Source organism: Silurus aristotelis, assembly GCF_946808225.1.
Source record: "Silurus aristotelis genome assembly, chromosome: 9".
NCBI lineage: Eukaryota > Metazoa > Chordata > Actinopteri > Siluriformes > Siluridae > Silurus > Silurus aristotelis.
This window is the reverse complement of record NC_139582.1, coordinates 28,547,027-28,567,082: the sequence shown is the minus strand read 5'-3', so window position 1 is coordinate 28,567,082 and position 20,056 is coordinate 28,547,027. Positions and strand designations below refer to the sequence as shown.

The 20,056-nt window shown below is 39.6% G+C and overlaps 2 protein-coding genes across 2 annotated transcripts; both read right to left on the bottom strand.

Moving 5' to 3' along the window:
• Positions 1 to 354: 354 nt before the first annotated feature.
• LOC310731603 (pregnancy-specific beta-1-glycoprotein 2-like) lies at positions 355 to 7,594 on the bottom strand (the record flags this gene model as incomplete). Its single annotated transcript, XM_083551258.1, has 8 exons — positions 355 to 408; positions 528 to 605; positions 5,963 to 6,040; positions 6,142 to 6,178; positions 6,268 to 6,355; positions 6,582 to 6,851; positions 6,952 to 7,170; positions 7,258 to 7,594. 8 exons carry the CDS (start codon positions 7,592 to 7,594, stop codon positions 355 to 357), a joined length of 1,161 nt encoding a protein of 386 aa, XP_083407384.1.
• Positions 7,595 to 10,459: 2,865 nt separating this feature from the next.
• Positions 10,460 to 19,352, bottom strand: LOC310731602 (B-cell receptor CD22-like; the record flags this gene model as incomplete). The annotated part of the gene is made up of 10 exons (XM_083551257.1): positions 10,460 to 10,477; positions 11,815 to 11,892; positions 11,994 to 12,030; positions 12,120 to 12,213; positions 12,440 to 12,709; positions 16,553 to 16,822; positions 16,922 to 17,191; positions 17,292 to 17,510; positions 17,598 to 17,939; positions 19,304 to 19,352. 10 exons carry the CDS (start codon positions 19,350 to 19,352, stop codon positions 10,460 to 10,462), a joined length of 1,647 nt encoding a protein of 548 aa, XP_083407383.1.
• Positions 19,353 to 20,056: the final 704 nt, after the last annotated feature.

The following is a 20,056-nucleotide window of genomic DNA, read 5'->3' as shown; positions in this document are numbered from 1 at the left end:
AAGAAGAGTTGTCCAAATGACTTTTCTAGAAAAAAGCAGAGAAAAGCAAAATATATTAAAAACTTTAAAAGAGGCAACTTGAAACAATGCTGGGGACACGGGAAACAAAACACTATCAGTAGACCATACAACATTAAGAAGCAAGTGGAAAAACTACCACAAAGAAGGACCTTAAATAGACTGTGGGAGATTGGGAACAGGTGGAGACAATTGAGCATTTGGAAAGGGCAAAGGCGACATCTGGTGGTAAAAGGAAATAACTACAAATACAAAACCCCCTGAATCCTGACACTTGATATATAAACTCATACTCAGTCTGGTGAAGCAGGTACACTTACCGTCAGGGTGTCTTAATTAAGGACGTGGCTGCAGGGTTCGGTGTTGGCTCTTGACAGAGCTCTTAATATTCTAAATGGAAAAGATAAGAGAATGAAGAATGTAGTATGTGTGTTGCTAACACACACACACACACACACACACACACACACACACACACACACACAAACAAACAAAGACTGTGTACATACTTGCAGAGTATCATAATCTGGAGACATTGTCGTGAGCTGCAGTGTTGTGTACGTGTCGCCTTCAGGTGCCGGAGCCCTCTGAGAAAAAGAAACAATTTTCCAATCTTATTTTATTTACTTTATAGGATCTAGAGTTTGATGAAGATAAAGACATAAATTACAACGGTCTCTCAGTACCTGAAAGTCAGTGTCTCTGTTTGCTATTCTCTTCCTCCTATTCACACAAATAACATAAAACACGGCTCTTCAATCTGTTCTTGTTTCATTCAGATATTTATATAATAAAATAGTTCAGTTACTCACATAATGACCAGAACAGCAATAAGAAGAAGGAGAAGCAGAGTAGGAACGAGTGCAGCAGCTCCCCATGCAACATGGAGCTTCCACACCTCATCACCTGAGGGAAAGAAAAGCTTTTATTACAGGTACAGAGACAAATATATTTTACTGCAGCAATGAAATCATCAAATCTTAATAACTACATTGCACCCAGTATATGGACTTTTCACTCAGTAAACACAACTAGTAAAACTTTACACATGACACTTATGTAACACATGCAGGTGTACGGGTGTAGAGTTTTGACGTCCCAGCTGGTTGTGAGCAGTGCAGTAGTAGAGTCCACTGTGTAGGGAGCTAATTTTACTGATGCTGTAATTCTGGTTTGTTGTCAACAGGTTGTTTGTAGCTACTCTTTGCTTAAACCAGGAGTAGGTGAGAACAGGAGGGTTTGCATCACTGCTACAGCTTAAAGTCACTGAATCAACCTTCACTAGACTTTCAGAGGAATGAACCACTGCTATGATGTTTTTAGGGGAATCTGATCAGAAATACAACAACTAAATCAGCTGGTGTTGGTTCAGAATCAGCATTTGTTATATAAAAATAGATGTACTGTGTTTGAGAAAAGTTAAATCCACACTCACACACTGGAGAAGATCGGAGACTCTCGTGGCCTTCAACAGCACAGCTGTAACTGACCTCACCACTGACTGCAGCTACAAAGCAGGAGGCAGATTTACACTCATTCACCCGCTGTCCGTTCTTGTACCAGATGTAAGTGGGATTGTTAGACAGAGTGCAGGTGGTGTTACAGCTCAGCTTCATGTACTGATCAGTCCAGTCTGATACTGTAACCTTCAAATCTGCAAATTATAGAAAGTATGTGAGTAATTACTTTGCTCTCTATTCACTTTATTTAGTAAATATATACTTGTATAACTGTACATCACCTGTAACAGACAGAGCGACTCCAGGTTCTCCAGTGTAATCACCTCCATCAGTGTAGAATCTGAATCTGTATGTTTGAGCATCTGTCTCTCTCAGGTTAGTGATTCTCAGACTACAGTTATTCTGAGAGTTCTGTGTGTACTGCACTCGGCCCTGATGCTCCTCACCCTTTCTCACATCTACAGGATCATCATCAGCCTTCTGTTTAATGAACCACACTGATGTTCTCACTGTGTGTTCTGCAGGGTGCGTATAAGAGCAGGAGAGATCAACCGATGTGCCTTTCAGAGCACACACATGATCAGGAGTGTAAGTCACACCCCAACACGCCTTACTCATTACACCTGAAACATATAGAGAGGTAATAACTGTGGGAGGATCTTCTTTTGAAGCCTGGCATCCCATAATTATCATCTAGTTCTGGTCATAAATGTAGTTAAAACAGAAGATATTGAGTTTAATTTCGAAAATTAGGTGTCTTGTCAATTTTATTGGAAACTTGAGGGGGAGGAATCTGGACAGATTTACTCTGACACTTACACACTGGAGGAGAGCGACGTTCACTCTCATACGCCCTACAGGAGTAGCTGCCTTCATCATGTAGACTAGTCGAGTCGAGGACAATGAAGTTATCATATGTAGTTTTTAACTTTTGGCCATTCCTGTACCAGTCGAAATTGTATGTTCTGAGACTGCAGGTGAAACTGCAGGTCAGTTTTACTTCTTTCTGTCCTTCAGGTTTAGGCTCCACCTTCACCTGCAAATCTACACACAATAATGTACAAAAACTCTGTAAATACTACAGACCTGTTATATATCATATTATACTGCAAAGTCTATGTGTGCATTATTACCTGTAACAGTCAGATGAACTCCAGATGGCGCTGATATCCAGTTACTACTCTGTGTTTTAAATCTCATGTTATAAACTCCAGAGTCACTCACACTCACATTTTGCACTGACAGCGTACAGTCAGATGTCCAGATTATAACTCGTCCTGAATATTGTGGATCTTTACTCAGGTCTTGTGGTTCTCCTTCAGAGCTCTGGACTCGATACCACTCTCTCTGTGTGACACTGGAGTGATCAGGTTTTGTAAATGTACAGGGGATTTTTACTGTAGATTCAGCAACAGCACAGAAACTCTGAGTGGGGAAAGTTACACTGGGCTGAGCCTGAACTCCTGGAACACACACACACACACACACACACACACACACACACACACACACACACACACACACACACACACACACAACAAAACATCAGCAGAAAGTAAAGTAATGTCTTGTGCACTGACAGGGAAGTATAATCAGTCTTAAGTGCTGCTGCTGCACTCAGTCACACATAGTGAGTGAAAAAAAAAGTTGTGAAATTGACAATAAAAATAGAACTCATTTTAAAACTTCCTCTGGGTTTGTAGACTCTAGAACTGCAACAAATAAACTCATGCAGATAAAAAACAGTGCAGGATACTAACACATTATAGTTTGTACAGTAATACATGACTAATACACATATGATTTAACATACGTATGTGATCTTTTTATTTCTGGCTCTATACTGTACCTCCTGATGTTTACTCTACAGCACCCTACAAATGATCTTTTCTACATACAGATGTTTCTGGAAGGATGCAGTAGTGACACAGAAGCACAGAAAAACAGTAGAAAGAGCTGAAATATATGAAAAGTTTACCAGTGAGTAACATGAGAATTGCTGCTGCTGCTGCTGCTGTAAAGTTTCTCGTCATTCTGTGAAAAACGCTGACATCAACCTTTAAACAGCTCATACTGAGATCCACCAGGTGTGAAATTTAGTCCAAAAATATCCTTAGAATTACAATATAAAACTTTCTTACTCTTTTAATAAACAATAACTGCCTAAATCAGCCTATTCCTCTTTCACTCATGCTGCACTCGTCTCTGTACGACACGTCCAGTTATGACTCGGAATATGAACGATGCGTTCACACCAGCATTGTGTGAACCACGCCAACGTGTTTAAGCCTCCTCTTTACTTTTAACCCTATAAAAAAAGTCATTCAAGTTTCATTAATACCACATTCCTACTCGATTTTTCTTTCTTCTGAGGTAAAAAAAACACTGTTACTTTTAATTCTTTGATAATGTCTAAATGTGATGATGTTAATGTTGTGATGTAAATGTACATTTTGTTATAATGTTTAGTAATGGATATTTGTCTTAATCAAGCTACAAGTACAGGAATGAAGAAGCCAAGAGAAGTCCATGCGATTTGACCATAATCAGTTATTCCTAAGCTATTTCTAGCGCCCTCCTGTGGCCGTTTTAGACAACTTATTTTTTTTATCCCAAGTCATGGCGAAACTAAATTGTAGAATTTTTTTGTAAATCACATGCTCATTTCAAACTATTGTAGAAAAAGAAACCATCAAATCAAGTCTGTTTTATAATCAATTAAGATTCTGGTATTTTAAACTCTCCTTGTCGTGTTCGACACACACCAGTTTCACATACAGAGGTATTATACATAATAATAGTAATAGCATTTAACAGTCAACAGTCAGTCCTATAGAGTCTAATACAGATAATTTATTAAAAAAATGTATATTTTTTTACCACATGTTAATATGTTAACATATATGTTAAGAATATTATATATAAATATTTGTTGGGGCGTGGGTTTTTTCCCTGTTTTTATGAGGAAGTTCAGGGAAGTTTTAGCTCTTGTGTGGTTGCTTGCTGCTGAAGGCAGGGTCAGTGGGAAAATCCTGATAATTTGTTGGTTTTTAATTGCAAGTGTGTTGGTACAGGATGAGAGTGGTCAGTGAAGATTTGCACATGTCCTACCTCAAGGTCAGAAGCTTCATAGTCTCTCTGCACAACAATGGTAAAGAGAATGACCTCAGTCAGTCACTGGACACTGCATGAGCATGAGAATGAGAGAAAAGGATAAACACAGGTAGGAGGACCAGAGAAGATGTTCACTGTGAGGGGTTTTGCTGCCACACTTCACTGTTCTTGTGCTCTTGTGCTCTCCACAACAACGAGGATGCTGAAGTGACACTATTATTTTACAACTCGGATGGGAGTTGTGCCACGAGTGTGCACAGTCTAGAAGTATTGAAAAACATGTTTGTAACCCATTTGAATAACGAGCAGCCAACAGATTTAGCATAGCAACCACATAGCAACAACCTATGAGCCTCAAGCACACAATGATATAATTTCAGTCACAAATGCTAACATGTTTATGCTACTAACATGCAGAGGAAATTGTCATTTCTTAACATGATTTGTGACATTGATTTTGAGAAATATAAAAAGTTTATATTACATATTATTCTCTGAACTGCATTTAACTATTCCTGCACCTGAATAAAATAATTTCTGTTTTATGCATCTACTGACAATTTATATACTTAAAATTCATGCTTGTATTACAATTAAAATAAGGAACATATACTCTTTTGTTTGATTTAATTTCCTTTATGAGACGGTTAGGACTTGAACCAGGGACAATGGCTTCATAGTCAAACCATCTATAAGATGTGGCACAGAGGGGCATATGAACCTAATCAGAGATAGACTCAATAAAAAGGTGGAAGGTTTCATAATGTATTTATTATAAAGTAAAAAACAAGAATAAACAAAGAAGACAAGAAATAAAATAAACTGAAAATCTTCTTAAAGAACTCAAGAAGAGTTGTCCCAATGACTTTTTCTAGAAAAAAGCAGAGAAAAGCAAAATATATTAAAAACTTTAAAAGAGGCAACTTGAAACAATGCTGGGGACACGGGAAACAAAACACTATCAGTAGACCATACAACATTAAGAAGCAAGTGAAAAACTACCACAAAGAAGGACCTTAAATAGACTGTGGGAGATTGGGAACAGATGGAGACAATTGAGCATTTGGAAAGGGCAAAGGCGACATCTGGTGGTAAAAGGAAATAACTACAAATACAAAACCCCCTGAATCCTGAGACTTGATATATAAACTCATACTCAGTCTGGTGAAGCAGGTACACTTACCGTCAGGGTGTCTTAATTAAGGACGTGGCTGCAGGGTTCGGTGTTGGCTCTTGACAGAGCTCTTAATATTCTAAATGGAAAAGATTACAGAATGAAGAATGTAGTATGTGTGTTGCTAACACACACACACACACACACACACACACACACACACACACACACACACAAACAAAGACTGTGTACATACTTGCAGAGTATCATAATCTGGAGACATCGTCGTGAGCTGCAGTGTTGTGTACGTGTCGCCTTCAGGTGCCGGAACCCTCTGAGAAAAAGAAACAAAATTTTCCAATCTTATTTTATTTACTTTATAGGATCTAGAGTTTGATGAAGATAAAGACATCAATTACAACGGTCTCTCAGTACCTGAAAGTCAGTGTCTCTGTTTGCTATTCTCTTCCTCCTATTCACACAAATAACATAAAACACGGCTCTTCAATCTGTTCTTGTTTCATTCAGATATTTATATAATAAAATAGTTCAGTTACTCACATAATGACCAGAACAGCAATAAGAAGAAGCAGAGTAGAAACGAGTGCAGCAGTTCCCCATGCAACATGGAGCTTCCACACCTCATCACCTGAGGGAAAGAAAAGCTTTTATTACAGGTACAGAGACAAATATATTTTACTGCAGCAATTAAATCATCAAATCTTAATAACTACATTGCACCCAGTATATGGACTTTTCACTCAGTAAACACAACTAGTAAAACTTTACGTGTGTATAAACAACTTGGAGATATGCTGATAGATGAAAATAATCTTTCAGCTTCAGGGTGAAGCTACAGTACACATGACACTTACCTAACACATTCAGGTGTACAGGTGCAGAGTTTTGCCGTCCCAGCTGGTTGTGAGCAGTGCAGTAATAGAGTCCATTGTGATTGGTGTTGATGTCGCTGATGCTGTAATTCTGGCTTGTTGTCAGCAGTGTGTCTGTAGATTCTATCTGCTTAAACCAGGAGTAGGTGTGAACAGGAGGGTTTGCATCACTGCTACAGCTCAGAGTCACTGAATCCCCCTCCATTAGGTCTCCAGATGGATGAACCACTGCTCTGGTGTTTTTAGGGGAATCTGTATAGAAATACAACAACTAAATCAGCTGGTGTTGGTTCAGGATCAGCATTTGTTATATAAAAATACTGTGTTTAAAAAAAGGTAAATCCACACTTACACACTGGAGAAGATCGGAGACTGTCGTGGCCTTCAACAGCACAGCTGTAACTGACCTCACCACTGACTGCAGCTACAAAGCAGTAGGCAGATTTACTCTCATTCACCCGCTGTCCGTTCTTGTACCAGATGTAAGTGGGATTGTTAGACAGAGTGCAGGTGGTGTTACAGCTCAGCTCTATGTCCTGATCAGTCCAGTCTGATACTGTAACCTTCAGATCTGCAAATTATAGAAAGTATGTGAGTAATTATTTTGCTCTTTATTAACTTTATTTAGTAAATATATACTTGTATAACTGTACATCACCTGTAACAGACAGAGCGACTCCAGGTTCTCCAGTGTAATTACCTCCATCAGTGTAGAATCTGAATCTGAATGTTTGAGCATCTGTCTCTCTCAGGTTAGTGATTCTCAGACTACAGTTATTCTGAGAGTTCTGTGTGTACTGCACTCGGCCCTGATACTCCTCACCCTTTCTCACATCTACAGGATCATCATCAGCCTTCTGTTTAATGAACCACACTGATGTTCTCACTGTGTGTTCTGCAGGGTGCGTATAAGAGCAGGAGAGATCAACCGATGTGCCTTTCAGAGCACACACATGATCAGGAGTGTAAGTCACACGCCAACACGCCTTACTCATTACACCTGAAACATATAGAGAGGTAATAACTGTGGGAAGATCTTCTTTTAAAGCCTGGCATCCCATAATTATCATCTAGTTCTGGTCATAAATGTAGTTAAAACAGAAGATATTAAGTTTAATTTCGAAAATTAGGTGTCTTGTCAATTTTATTGTAAACTTGAGAGGGAGGAATCTGGACAGATTTACTCTGACACTTACACACTGGAGGAGAGCGACGTTCACTCCCATACGTACTACAGGAGTAGCTGCCTTCATCATGTAGACTAGTCGAGTCGAGGACAATGAAGTTGTCATTTGTAGTTTTTAACTTTTGGCCATTCCTGTACCAGTGGAAATTGTATGGACTGAGACTGCAGGTGAAACTGCAGGTCAGTTTTACTTCTCTCTGTCCTTCAGGTTTAGGCTCCACCTTCACCTGCAAATCTACACACAATAATGTACAAAAACTCTGTAAATACTACAGACCTGTTATATATCATATTATACTGCAAAGTCTATGTGTGCATTATTACCTGTAACAGTTAGATGAACTCCAGATGGCGCTGATATCCAGTCACTGCTCTGTGTTTTAAATCTAAAGTTATAAACTCCAGAGTCATTCACACTCACATTTTGCACTGTCAGCGAACATTCAGATGTCCAGATTATAACTCGTCCTGAATATTGTGGATCTTTACTCAGGTCTTGTGGTTCTCCTTCAGAGCTCTGGACTCGATACCACTCTCTCTGTGTGACACTGGAGTGATCAGGATTTGTAAATGTACAGCGGATTCTTAATGAAGATTCAGCAACAGCACAGAGACTCTAAATGGGGAAAGTTACACTGGGCTGAGCCTGAACTCCTGGAACGAACACACGAACACACGAACACACGAACACACGAACACACGAACACACGAACACACGAACACACGAACACACGAACACACGAACACACACACACACACACACACACACGCCTTAAAAGCAGAAATTAAAGTGATACTCGTACACTGACCAGGAAGGGGGTTACATCAGATTTCACCACTGATGCTGATGTTTTTAGTCACACAGAGCGACTGAACCAAGATCGTGTGAAAATGACATGTTAAAATAGATCTCAGTTTGAAACAGTTCACAAACTTTCTCTGGGTTTGTAGAATATTAACAGTACAAATAATAATACATGCCTAATATACATCATCTTATTTTATTTACTTTATAGGATCTAGAGTTTGATGAAGATAAAGACATCAATTACAACGGTCTCTCAGTACCTGAAAGTCAGTGTCTCTGTTTGCTATTCTCTTCCTCCTATTCACACAAATAACATAAAACACGGCTCTTCAATCTGTTCTTGTTTCATTCAGATATTTATATAATAAAATAGTTCAGTTACTCACATAATGACCAGAACAGCAATAAGAAGAAGGAGAAGCAGAGTAGGAACGAGTGCAGCAGCTCCCCATGCAGCATGGAGCTTCCACACCTCCTGTATCACATGAGGGAAAGAAAAGCTTTTATATGAAAGTAATCTTTCAGCTTCAGGGTGAAGCTACAGTACACATGACACTTACCTAACACATTCAGGTGTACGGGTGTGGAGTTTTGACGTCCCAGCTGGTTGTAAGCAGTGCAGTAGTAGAGTCCACTGTGCAGGGAGCTGATGTTGCTGATGCTGTAATTCTGGTTTGCTGTCAGCAGTGTGTCTGCAGCTGCTCTCTGCTTAAACCAGGAGTAGGTGTGAACAGGAGGGTCTGCATCACTGCTACAGCTCAGAGTCAATGAATCCCCCTCCATTAGGTCTCCAGATGGAAGAACCTCTGCTTTTGTGTTTTTAGGGGAATCTGAGGGGAAATAAAACACCTGATCACATAAGATCACATATGTTGTGATCTGTTGCTACCTTCATAAAAGATCATGAGAAAAAAAACGTTACTGTACGTTGTAAATTGGTCTACATTGTCTGTATTTAAAATTTCCATTCGTCATGGTATTTATTGGTAAAAACTGGGCAGATTTGTTTGGGTTGATGGTTTAAAACAAAGAAATGTACCACTCAATAAGCAGAAGCTGACAGTGGGATTATAAGAAACTGAGTGAAGGAGAAAAGTTCTTACAGACTGCAGGAGAGTGAAGATTCTCATGTCCTGTTACAGCACAGGAGTAGCTGCCATCACTGCTCACATCCAGATCCAGTTCATTTCTGTTCTGGTCAGGAACACGCTGTCCGTTCTTGTACCAGATGTAAGTGGGATTGTTAGACAGAGTGCAGGTGGTGATGCAGCTCAGCTTTTTATACCCATTTCTCCAGTCTGATACTGTAACCTTCAGATCTGCACAATAATAACTATATACTGTAAATAAATGTTTAATCATTTTCAGCTGTTTATTGCTAGATTACTTAAGCAATTATAGAATAATTTGACATCACCTGTAACAGACAGAGAGACTCCAGGATTCCCGGTGTATTTGTCCTGATCAGTGTAGAATCTGAATCTGTATGTTTGAGCATCTGTCTCTCTCAGGTTAGTGATTCTCAGACTACAGTTATTCTGAGAGTTGTGTGTCCTGCACTCGGCCCTGATACTCCTCACCCTTTCTCACATCTACAAGCTCATCACCAGCCTTCTGTTTAATGAACCACACTGATGTTCTCACTGTGTGTTCTGCAGGGTGCGTATAAGAGCAGGAGTAAAGGAAGTATGAGGAAGTTCAGGGAAGTTTTAGCTCTTGTGTGGTTGCTTGCTGCTGAATTTGTTGGTTTTTAATTGCAAGTGTGTTGGTACAGGATAAGAGTGGTCAGTGAAGATTTGCACATGTCCTACCTCAAGGTCAGAAGCTTCATAGTCTCTCTGCACAACAATGGTAAAGAGAATGACCTCAGTCAGTCACTGGACACTGCATGAGCATGAGAATGAGAGAAAAGGATAAACACAGGTAGGAGGACCAGAGAAGATGTTCACTGTGAGGGGTTTTGCTGCCACACTTCACTGTTCTTGTGCTCTTGTGCTCTCCACAACAACGAGGATGCTGAAGTGACACTATTATTTTACAACTCGGATGGGAGTTGTGCCACGAGTGTGCACAGTCTAGAAGTATTGAAAAACATGTTTGTAACCCATTTGAATAACGAGCAGCCAACAGATTTAGCATAGCAACCACATAGCAACAACCTATGAGCCTCAAGCACACAATGATATCATTTCAGTCACAAATGCTAACATGTTTATGCTACTAACATGCAGAGGAAATTGTCATTTCTTAACATGATTTGTGACATTGATTTTGAGAAATATAAAAAGTTTATATTACATATTATTCTCTGAACTGCATTTAACTATTCCTGCACCTGAATAAAATAATTTCTGTTTTATGCATCTACTGACAATTTATATACTTAAAATTCATGCTTGTATTACAATTAAAATAAGGAACATATACTCTTTTGTTTGATTTAATTTCCTTTATGAGACGGTTAGGACTTGAACCAGGGACAATGGCTTCATAGTCAAACCATCTATAAGATGTGGCACAGAGGGGCATATGAACCTAATCAGAGATAGACTCAATGAAAAGGTGGAAGGTTTCATAATGTATTTATTATAAAGTAAAAAACAAGAATAAACAACAAAGACAAGAAATAAAATATTAAACTGAAAATCTTCTTAAAGAACTCAAGAAGAGTTGTCCCAATGACTTTTTCTAGAAAAAAGCAGAGAAAAGCAAAATATATTAAAAACTTTAAAAGAGGCAACTTGAAACAATGCTGGGGACACGGGAAACAAAACACTATCAGTAGACCATACAACATTAAGAAGCAAGTGAAAAACTACCACAAAGAAAGACCTTAAATAGACTGTGGGAGATTGGGAACAGGTGGAGACAATTGAGCATTTGGAAAGGGCAAAGGCGACATCTGGTGGTAAAAGGAAATAACTACAAATACAAAACCCCCTGAATCCTGAGACTTGATATATAAACTCATACTCAGTCTGGTGAAGCAGGTACACTTACCGTCAGGGTGTCTTAATTAAGGACGTGGCTGCAGGGTTCAGTGTTGGCTCTTGACAGAGCTCTTAATATTCTAAATGGAAAAGATTACAGAATGAAGAATGTAGTATGTGTGTTGCTAACACACACACACACACACACACACACACACACACACACACACACACACACACACACACACACACACACACACACACACAAACAAACAAAGACTGTGTACATACTTGCAGAGTATCATAATCTGGAGACATCGTCGTGAGCTGCAGTGTTGTGTACGTGTCGCCTTCAGGTGCCGGAGCCCTCTGAGAAAAAGAAACAAAATTTTCCAATCTTATTTTATTTACTTTATAGGATCTAGAGTTTGATGAAGATAAAGACATCAATTACAACGGTCTCTCAGTACCTGAAAGTCAGTGTCTCTGTTTGCTATTCTCTTCCTCCTATTCACACAAATAACATAAAACACGGCTCTTCAATCTGTTCTTGTTTCATTCAGATATTTATAGAATAAAATAGTTCAGTTACTCACATAATGACCAGAACAGCAATAAGAAGAAGGAGAAGCAGAGTAGGAACGAGTGCAGCAGTTCCCCATGCAGCATGGAGCTTCCACACCTCATCACCTGAGGAAAAGAAAAGCTTTTATTACAGGTACAGAGACAAATATATTTTACTGCAGCAATTAAATCATCAAATCTTAATAACTACATTGCACCCAGTATATGGACTTTTCACTCAGTAAACACAACTAGTAAAACTTTACGTGTGTATAAACAACTTGGAGATATGCTGATATATGAAAATAATCTTTCAGCTTCAGGGTGAAGCTACAGTACACATGACACTTACCTAACACATTCAGGTGTACAGGTGCAGAGTTTTGCCGTCCCAGCTGGTTGTGAGCAGTGCAGTAATAGAGTCCATTGTGATTGGTGGTGATGTTGCTGATGCTGTAATTCTGGCTTGTTGTCAGCAGTGTGTCTGTAGATTCTATCTGCTTAAACCAGGAGTAGGTGTGAACAGGAGGGTTTGCATCACTGCTACAGCTCAGAGTCACTGAATCCCCCTCCATTAGGACTCCACATGGATGAACCACTGCTCTGGTGTTTTTAGGGGAATCTGTATAGAAATACAACAACTAAATCAGCTGGTGTTGGTTCAGGATCAGCATTTGTTATATAAAAATACTGTGTTTAAAAAAAGGTAAATCCACACTCACACACTGGAGAAGATCGGAGACTGTCGTGGCCTTCAACAGCACAGCTGTAACTGACCTCACCACTCACTGCAGCTACAAAGCAGGAGGCAGATTTACTCTCATTCACCCGCTGTCCGTTCTTGTACCAGATGTAATTGGGATTGTTAGACAGAGTGCAGGTGGTGTTACAGCTCAGCTCCATGTACTGATCAGTCCAGTCTGATACTGTAACCTTCAGATCTGCAAATTATAGAAAGTATGTGAGTAATTACTTTGCTCTCTATTCACTTTATTTAGTAAATATATACTTGTATAACTGTACATCACCTGTAACAGACAGAGCGACTCCAGGTTCTCCAGTGTAATCACCTCCATCAGTGTAGAATCTGAATCTGTATGTTTGAGCATCTGTCTCTCTCAGGTTAGTGATTCTCAGACTACAGTTATTCTGAGAGTTCTGTGTGTACTGCACTCGGCCCTGATGCTCCTCACCCTTTCTCACATCTACAGGATCATCATCAGCCTTCTGTTTAATGAACCACACTGATGTTCTCACTGTGTGTTCTGCAGGGTGCGTATAAGAGCAGGAGAGATCAACCGATGTGCCTTTCAGAGCACACACATGATCAGGAGTGTAAGTCACACGCCAACACGCCTTACTCATTACACCTGAAACATATAGAGAGGTAATAACTGTGGGAGGATCTTCTTTTGAAGCCTGGCATCCCATAATTATCATCTAGTTCTGGTCATAAATGTAGTTAAAACAGAAGATATTGAGTTTAATTTCGAAAATTAGGTGTCTTGTCAATTTTATTGTAAACTTGAGAGGGAGGAATCTGGACAGATTTACTCTGACACTTACACACTGGAGGAGAGCGACGTTCACTCTCATACGCCCTACAGGAGTAGCTGCCTTCATCATGTAGTCTAGTCGAGTCGAGGACAATGAAGTTATCATATGTAGTTTTTAACATTTGGCCATTCCTGTACCAGTTGAAATTGTATGGACTGAGACTGCAGGTGAAACTGCAGGTCAGTTTTACTTCTCTCTGTCCTTCAGGTTTAGGCTCCACCTTCACCTGCAAATCTACACACAATAATGTACAAAAACTCTGTAAATACTACAGACCTGTTATATATCATATTATACTGCAAAGTCTATGTGTGCATTATTACCTGTAACAGTTAGATGAAATCCAGATGGCGCTGATATCCAGTCACTGCTCTGTGTTTTAAATCTAATGTTATAAACTCCAGAGTCACTCACACTCACATTTCGCACTGACAGCGTACATTCAGATGTCCAGATTATAACTCGTCCTGAATATTGTGGATCTTTACTCAGGTCTTGTGGTTCTCCTTCAGAGCTCTGGACTCGATACCACTCTCTCTGTGTGACACTGGAGTGATCAGGATTTGTAAATGTACAGGGGATTTTTACTCTAGATTCAGTAACAGCACAGAAACTCTGAGTGGGGAAAGTTACACTGGGCTGAGCCTGAACTCCTGGAACACACACACACACACACACACACACACACACACACACACACACACACACACACACACACACACACGCACGCACACACACGCACACGCACACACGCACACACGCACACATACGAAGCTGAAATTAAAACGATGACACATACACTGATCAGGAAGGTGTTACTTTAGACTTCACCACTGATGCTGCTGTTTTTAGTCACACAGAGCGATTGTACCAAAATCATGTGAAAATGACATGTAAAAATAGATCTCAGTTTGAAACAGTTTACAAACTTCCTCTTGGTTTGAAGAATATAAACAGTACAAATAAACTCACACAGATGAAGAACGGTGGAGGATACTAATATATTGTTGTGTAAAATACATGCCTAATATACATCGAGTTTTTTGTACATTCGCATGTTTTCAGTAAAAGTTGCAATAATTCGTTTAGTTTCTTGCTCTGTAACTCCTGATGTTTACTCTACAGCACCATACAAAGGATCAATCTTGCACACAGACTGAAAGGATACAGCAACGACATAATCGCACAGAAAAACAGTAAAAAGAGCTGAAATATATGAGAAGTTTACCAGTCAGTAACACGAGGATTGCAGCTGCTGCTGTAATGTTTCTCGCCATTCTGCCTTCAGACAGACGTCACTTAAAGATCCACCAGGTGTTGAATTTAATGCAAAGATTTCCTTGGAAATGCTTTCAAGAAATGCTTTCAAGAAATCTTACACTTTTAATAAACAATAACTTTCTCACTTAGTTTGTTCCTCCTTCACCCGTACTGTATTTGTGAGCACCTGCAGTAAAGATTGTGATTATCAGTCTGTTTCAGCTCAGTCTCTTCCCCTTTTGATGCATTAAACAGAAATACATACGGTTAACACCCCTTTATTACTCTGTCTTTCTTTCTGTTGTGCTATGAAATGGCGTCTCTATAACTGATTTGATTTTCAGAATTAAGGTTGGAATATTTCAAATATCATGAGAACGATTTAGTAAAACATTAGCAACCATGTATCTAATTACATCATAACAACCACCAATGATATTATGGCATCCAATGAGAAAGATGCCAGCAACCCCTGGAATACAGAGGTAGCCAAATTGGTTAGCATAGCAACTAGCTAACAACACCATGGAAAGCACCTGGAATATCATGGCAACCAACAAGCAAAATGCTAACAAACCACGGATATACTTTAGGAAACACCTAGCAATAACCAAATCTGTTTAGCACAGCAACCACCTAGCAACACCATAGCTTACACAGCCTCATCATCAGACATAATATTAAAAACAATGATTATAATTTAAAAAAGACAGAATAAGTACAAACTTGTGACTAAGAATGTAAAACTACCCTTTGGCTCTCAATTCTAACACTTGCACAGTTTAAAACACATTAATTAACTGAATCAGAAACAGATGTCTAGGGGGCTTAAAACTGGGTAAGGAACAGCCGAACTCTGCTACAAAGGTGAGGTTGTGGAAGACAGTCTCATGTTGCACGTCATACACCTTTGCAAGGTTACGTATGTCTGAGATCAAATCAATTTCTCTTCCTCCATAGGCGTGAAAAAGTCTAACTCAGATGTATTTATGTGTGCAGAGCTCTACAAGTGTTTTGCCAGTCGAACTCGTCTGTAACAGTTTCTCCAACCAACCAATCAGACCAACCAATCAGAGGACGGAAAAATGCTGACGCTATTCTGGGCCAGCGAGCTGCCCTGTGAGGCAAATATGAACTCTGATTGGTTAAAGAAACAGACCAATTTCTAATATTCTCTAAGGTAAAGAGGCCAGCAGTACTGATTCTGAAGGCTCTGGGCAGATTAGATTGACATGGCAGCACATAGAGGCTGAAATCTGATTGGACAAAAAGTCTAACATCCTCATACACGTACTGAAGCAGTGCAGCCGAGAGAAACGCTACGAAAATGAAGAGAATAAACTGTTGGGAATAAATTAAAACAATTTCATGGAACAAATATTAGAATTTAGGTGGTAAATGTAGGTCAGTGCTTCTGATCGTGTTTAGACCAGAAGAGAAGGCTTTGATGGCCCTGATGGCCCACCACTGGTAAAACCTCTGCAAAGAACTAATAATTAATAACTACATTGCACCCAGTATATGGACTTTTCACTCAGTAAACACAACTAGTAAAACTTTACGTGTGTATAAACAACTTGGAGATATGCTGATAGATGAAAATAATCTTTCAGCTTCAGGGTGAAGCTACAGTACACATGACACTTACCTAACACATTCAGGTGTACGGTTGTAGAGTTTTGCCATCCCAGCTGGTTGTGAGCAGTGCAGTAATAGAGTCCATTGTGATTGGTGTTGATGTCGCTGATGCTGTAATTCTGGCTTGTTGTCAGCAGTGTGTCTGTAGATTCTATCTGCTTAAACCAGGAGTAGGTGTGAACAGGAGGGTTTGCATCACTGCTACAGCTCAAAGTGACTGAATCCCCCTCCATTAGGTCTCCAGATGGATGAACCACTGCTCTGGTGTTTTTAGGGGAATCTGTATAGAAATAGAACAACTAAATCAGCTGGTGTCATTGATCATTGATATTTTTTATCTGCTTCATAAAGCTATGTGACAGTGTTACAATGCATTTACCTAACACATTCAGGTGTACGGGTGCAGAGTTTTGCCGTCCCAGCTGGTTGTGAGCAGTGCAGTAATAGAGTCCATTGTGATTGGTGTTGATGTTGCTGATGCTGTAATTCTGGCTTGTTGTCAGCAGTGTGTCGGTCGATTCTATCTGCTTAAACCAGGAGTAGGTGTGAACAGGAGGGTTTGCATCACTGCTACAGCTCAAAGTGACTGAATCCCCCTCCATTAGGTCTCCAGATGGATGAACCACTGCTCTGGTGTTTTTAGGGGAATCTGTATAGAAATACAACAACTAAATCAGCTGGTGTTGGTTCAGGATCAGCATTTGTTATATAAAAATACTGTGTTTAAAAAAAGTTAAATCCACACTTACACACTGGAGAAGATCGGAGACTGTCATGGCCTTCAACAGCACAGCTGTAACTGACCTCACCACTGACTGCAGCTACAGAGCAGTAGGCAGATTTACTCTCATTCACCCGCTGTCCGTTCTTGTACCAGATGTAAGTGGGATTGTTAGACAGAGTGCAGGTGGTGTTACAGCTCAGCTCCATGTACTGATCAGTCCAGTCTGATACTGTAACCTTCAGATCTGCAAATTATAAAAAGTATGTGAGTTATTACTTTGCTCTCTATTCACTTTGTTTAGTAAATATATACTTGTATAACTGTACATCACCTGTAACAGACAGAGCGACTCCAGGTTCTCCAGTGTAATCACCTTCATCAGTGTAGAATCTGAATCTGTATGTTTGAGCATCTGTCTCTCTCAGGTTAGTGATTCTCAGACTACAGTTATTCTGAGAGTTCTGTGTGTACTGCACTCGGCCCTGATGCTCCTCACCCTTTCTCACATCTACAGGATCATCATCAGCCTTCTGTTTAATGAACCACACTGATGTTCTCACTGTGTGTTCTGCAGGGTGCGTATAAGAGCAGGAGAGATCAACCGATGTGCCTTTCAGAGCACACACATGATCAGGAGTGTAAGTCACACGCCAACGCGCCTTACTCATTACACCTGAAACATATAGAGAGATAATAACTGTGGGAGGATCTTCTTTTGAATCCTGGCATCCCATAATTATCATCTAGTTCTGGTCATAAATGTAGTTAAAACAGAAGATATTGAGTTTAATTTCGAAAATAAGGTGTTTTGTCAATTTTATTGTAAACTTGAGGGGGAGGAATCTGGACAGATTTACTCTGACACTTACACACTGGAGGAGAGCGACGTTCACTCTCATACGCCCTACAGGAGTAGCTGCCTTCATCATGTAGTCTAGTCGAGTCGAGGACAATGAAGTTATCATATGTAGTTTTTAACTTTTGGCCATTCCTGTACCAGTTGAAATTGTATGGACTGAGACTGCAGGTGAAACTACAGGTCAGTTTTACTTCTTTCTGTCCTTCAGGTTTAGGCTCCACCTTCACCTGCAAATCTACACACAATAATGTACAAAAACTCTGTAAATACTACAGACCTGTTATATATCATATTATACTGCAAAGTCTACGTGTGCATTATTACCTGTAACAGTTAGATGAACTCCAGATGGCGCTGATATCCAGTCACTGCTCTGTGTTTTAAATCTAAAGTTATAAACTCCAGAGTCACTCACACTCACATTTGTCACTGTCAGCGCACAGTCAGATGTCCAGATTATAACTCGTCCTGAATATTGTGGATCTTTACTCAGGTCTTGTGGTTCTCCTTCAGAGCTCTGGACTCGATACCACTCTTTCTGTGTGACACTGGAGTGATCAGGATTTGTAAATGTACAGCGGATTTTTACTGAAGATTCAGCAAGAGCACAGAGACTCTGAGTGGGGAAAGTTACACTGGGCTGAGCCTGAACTCCTGGAACACACACACACACACACACACACACACACACACACACACACACACACACACACACACACATATGAAAATTAAAACGATGACACATACACTGATCAGGAAGGTGTTACTTTAGACTTCACCACTGATGCTGCTGTTTTTAGTCACACAGAGCGATTGTTCCAAAATCATGTGAAAATGACATGTAAAAATAGATCTCAGTTTGAAACAGTTTACAAACTTCCTCTTGGTTTGAAGAATATAAACAGTACAAATACACTCACACAGATGAAGAACGGTGGAGGATACTAATATATTGTTGTGTAAAATACATGCCTAATATACATCATGAGTTTTTTGTACATTCGCATGTTTTCAGTAAAAGTTGCAATAATTCGTTTAGTTTCTTGCTCTGTAACTCCTGATGTTTACTCTACAGCACCATACAAAGGATCAATCTTGCACACAGACTGAAAGGATACAGCAACGACATAATCGCACAGAAAAACAGTCAAAAGAGCTGAAATATATGAGAAGTTTACCAGTCAGTAACACGAGGATTGCAGCTGCTGCTTTAATGTTTCTCGCCATTCTGCCTTCAGACAGACGTCACTTAAAGATCCACCAGGTGTTGAATTTAATGCAAAGATTTCCTTGGAAATGCTTTCAAGAAATGCTTTCAAGAAATCTTACACTCTTAATAACTTTCTCACTTAGTTTGTTCCTCCTTCACCCGTACTGTATTTGTGAGCATCAGCAGTAAAGATTGTGATTATCAGTCTGTTTCAGCTCAGTCTCTTCCCCTTTTGATGCATTAAAACAGAAATACATACGGTTAACACCCCTTTATTACTCTGTCTTTCTTTCTGTTGTGCTATGAAATGGCGTCTCTATAACTGATTTGATTTTCAGAATTAAGGTTGGAATATTTCAAATATCATGAGAACGATTTAGTGATACATTAGCAACCATGTATCTAATAACATCATAACAACCACCAATAATATTATGGCATTATATATATGGCACTTGCACAGTTTTAAACACAGTAATTAACTGAATCAGAAACAGATGTCTAGGGGGCTTAAAACTGGGTAAGGAACAGCCGAACTCTGCTACAAAGGTGAGGTTGTGGAAGACAGTCTCATGTTGCACGTCATACACCTTTGCAAGGTTACGTATGTCTGAGATCAAATCAATTTCTCTTCCTCCATAGGCGTAAAAAAGTCTAACTCAGATGTATTTATGTGTGCAGAGCTCTACAAGTGTTTTGCCAGTCGAACTCGTCTGTAACA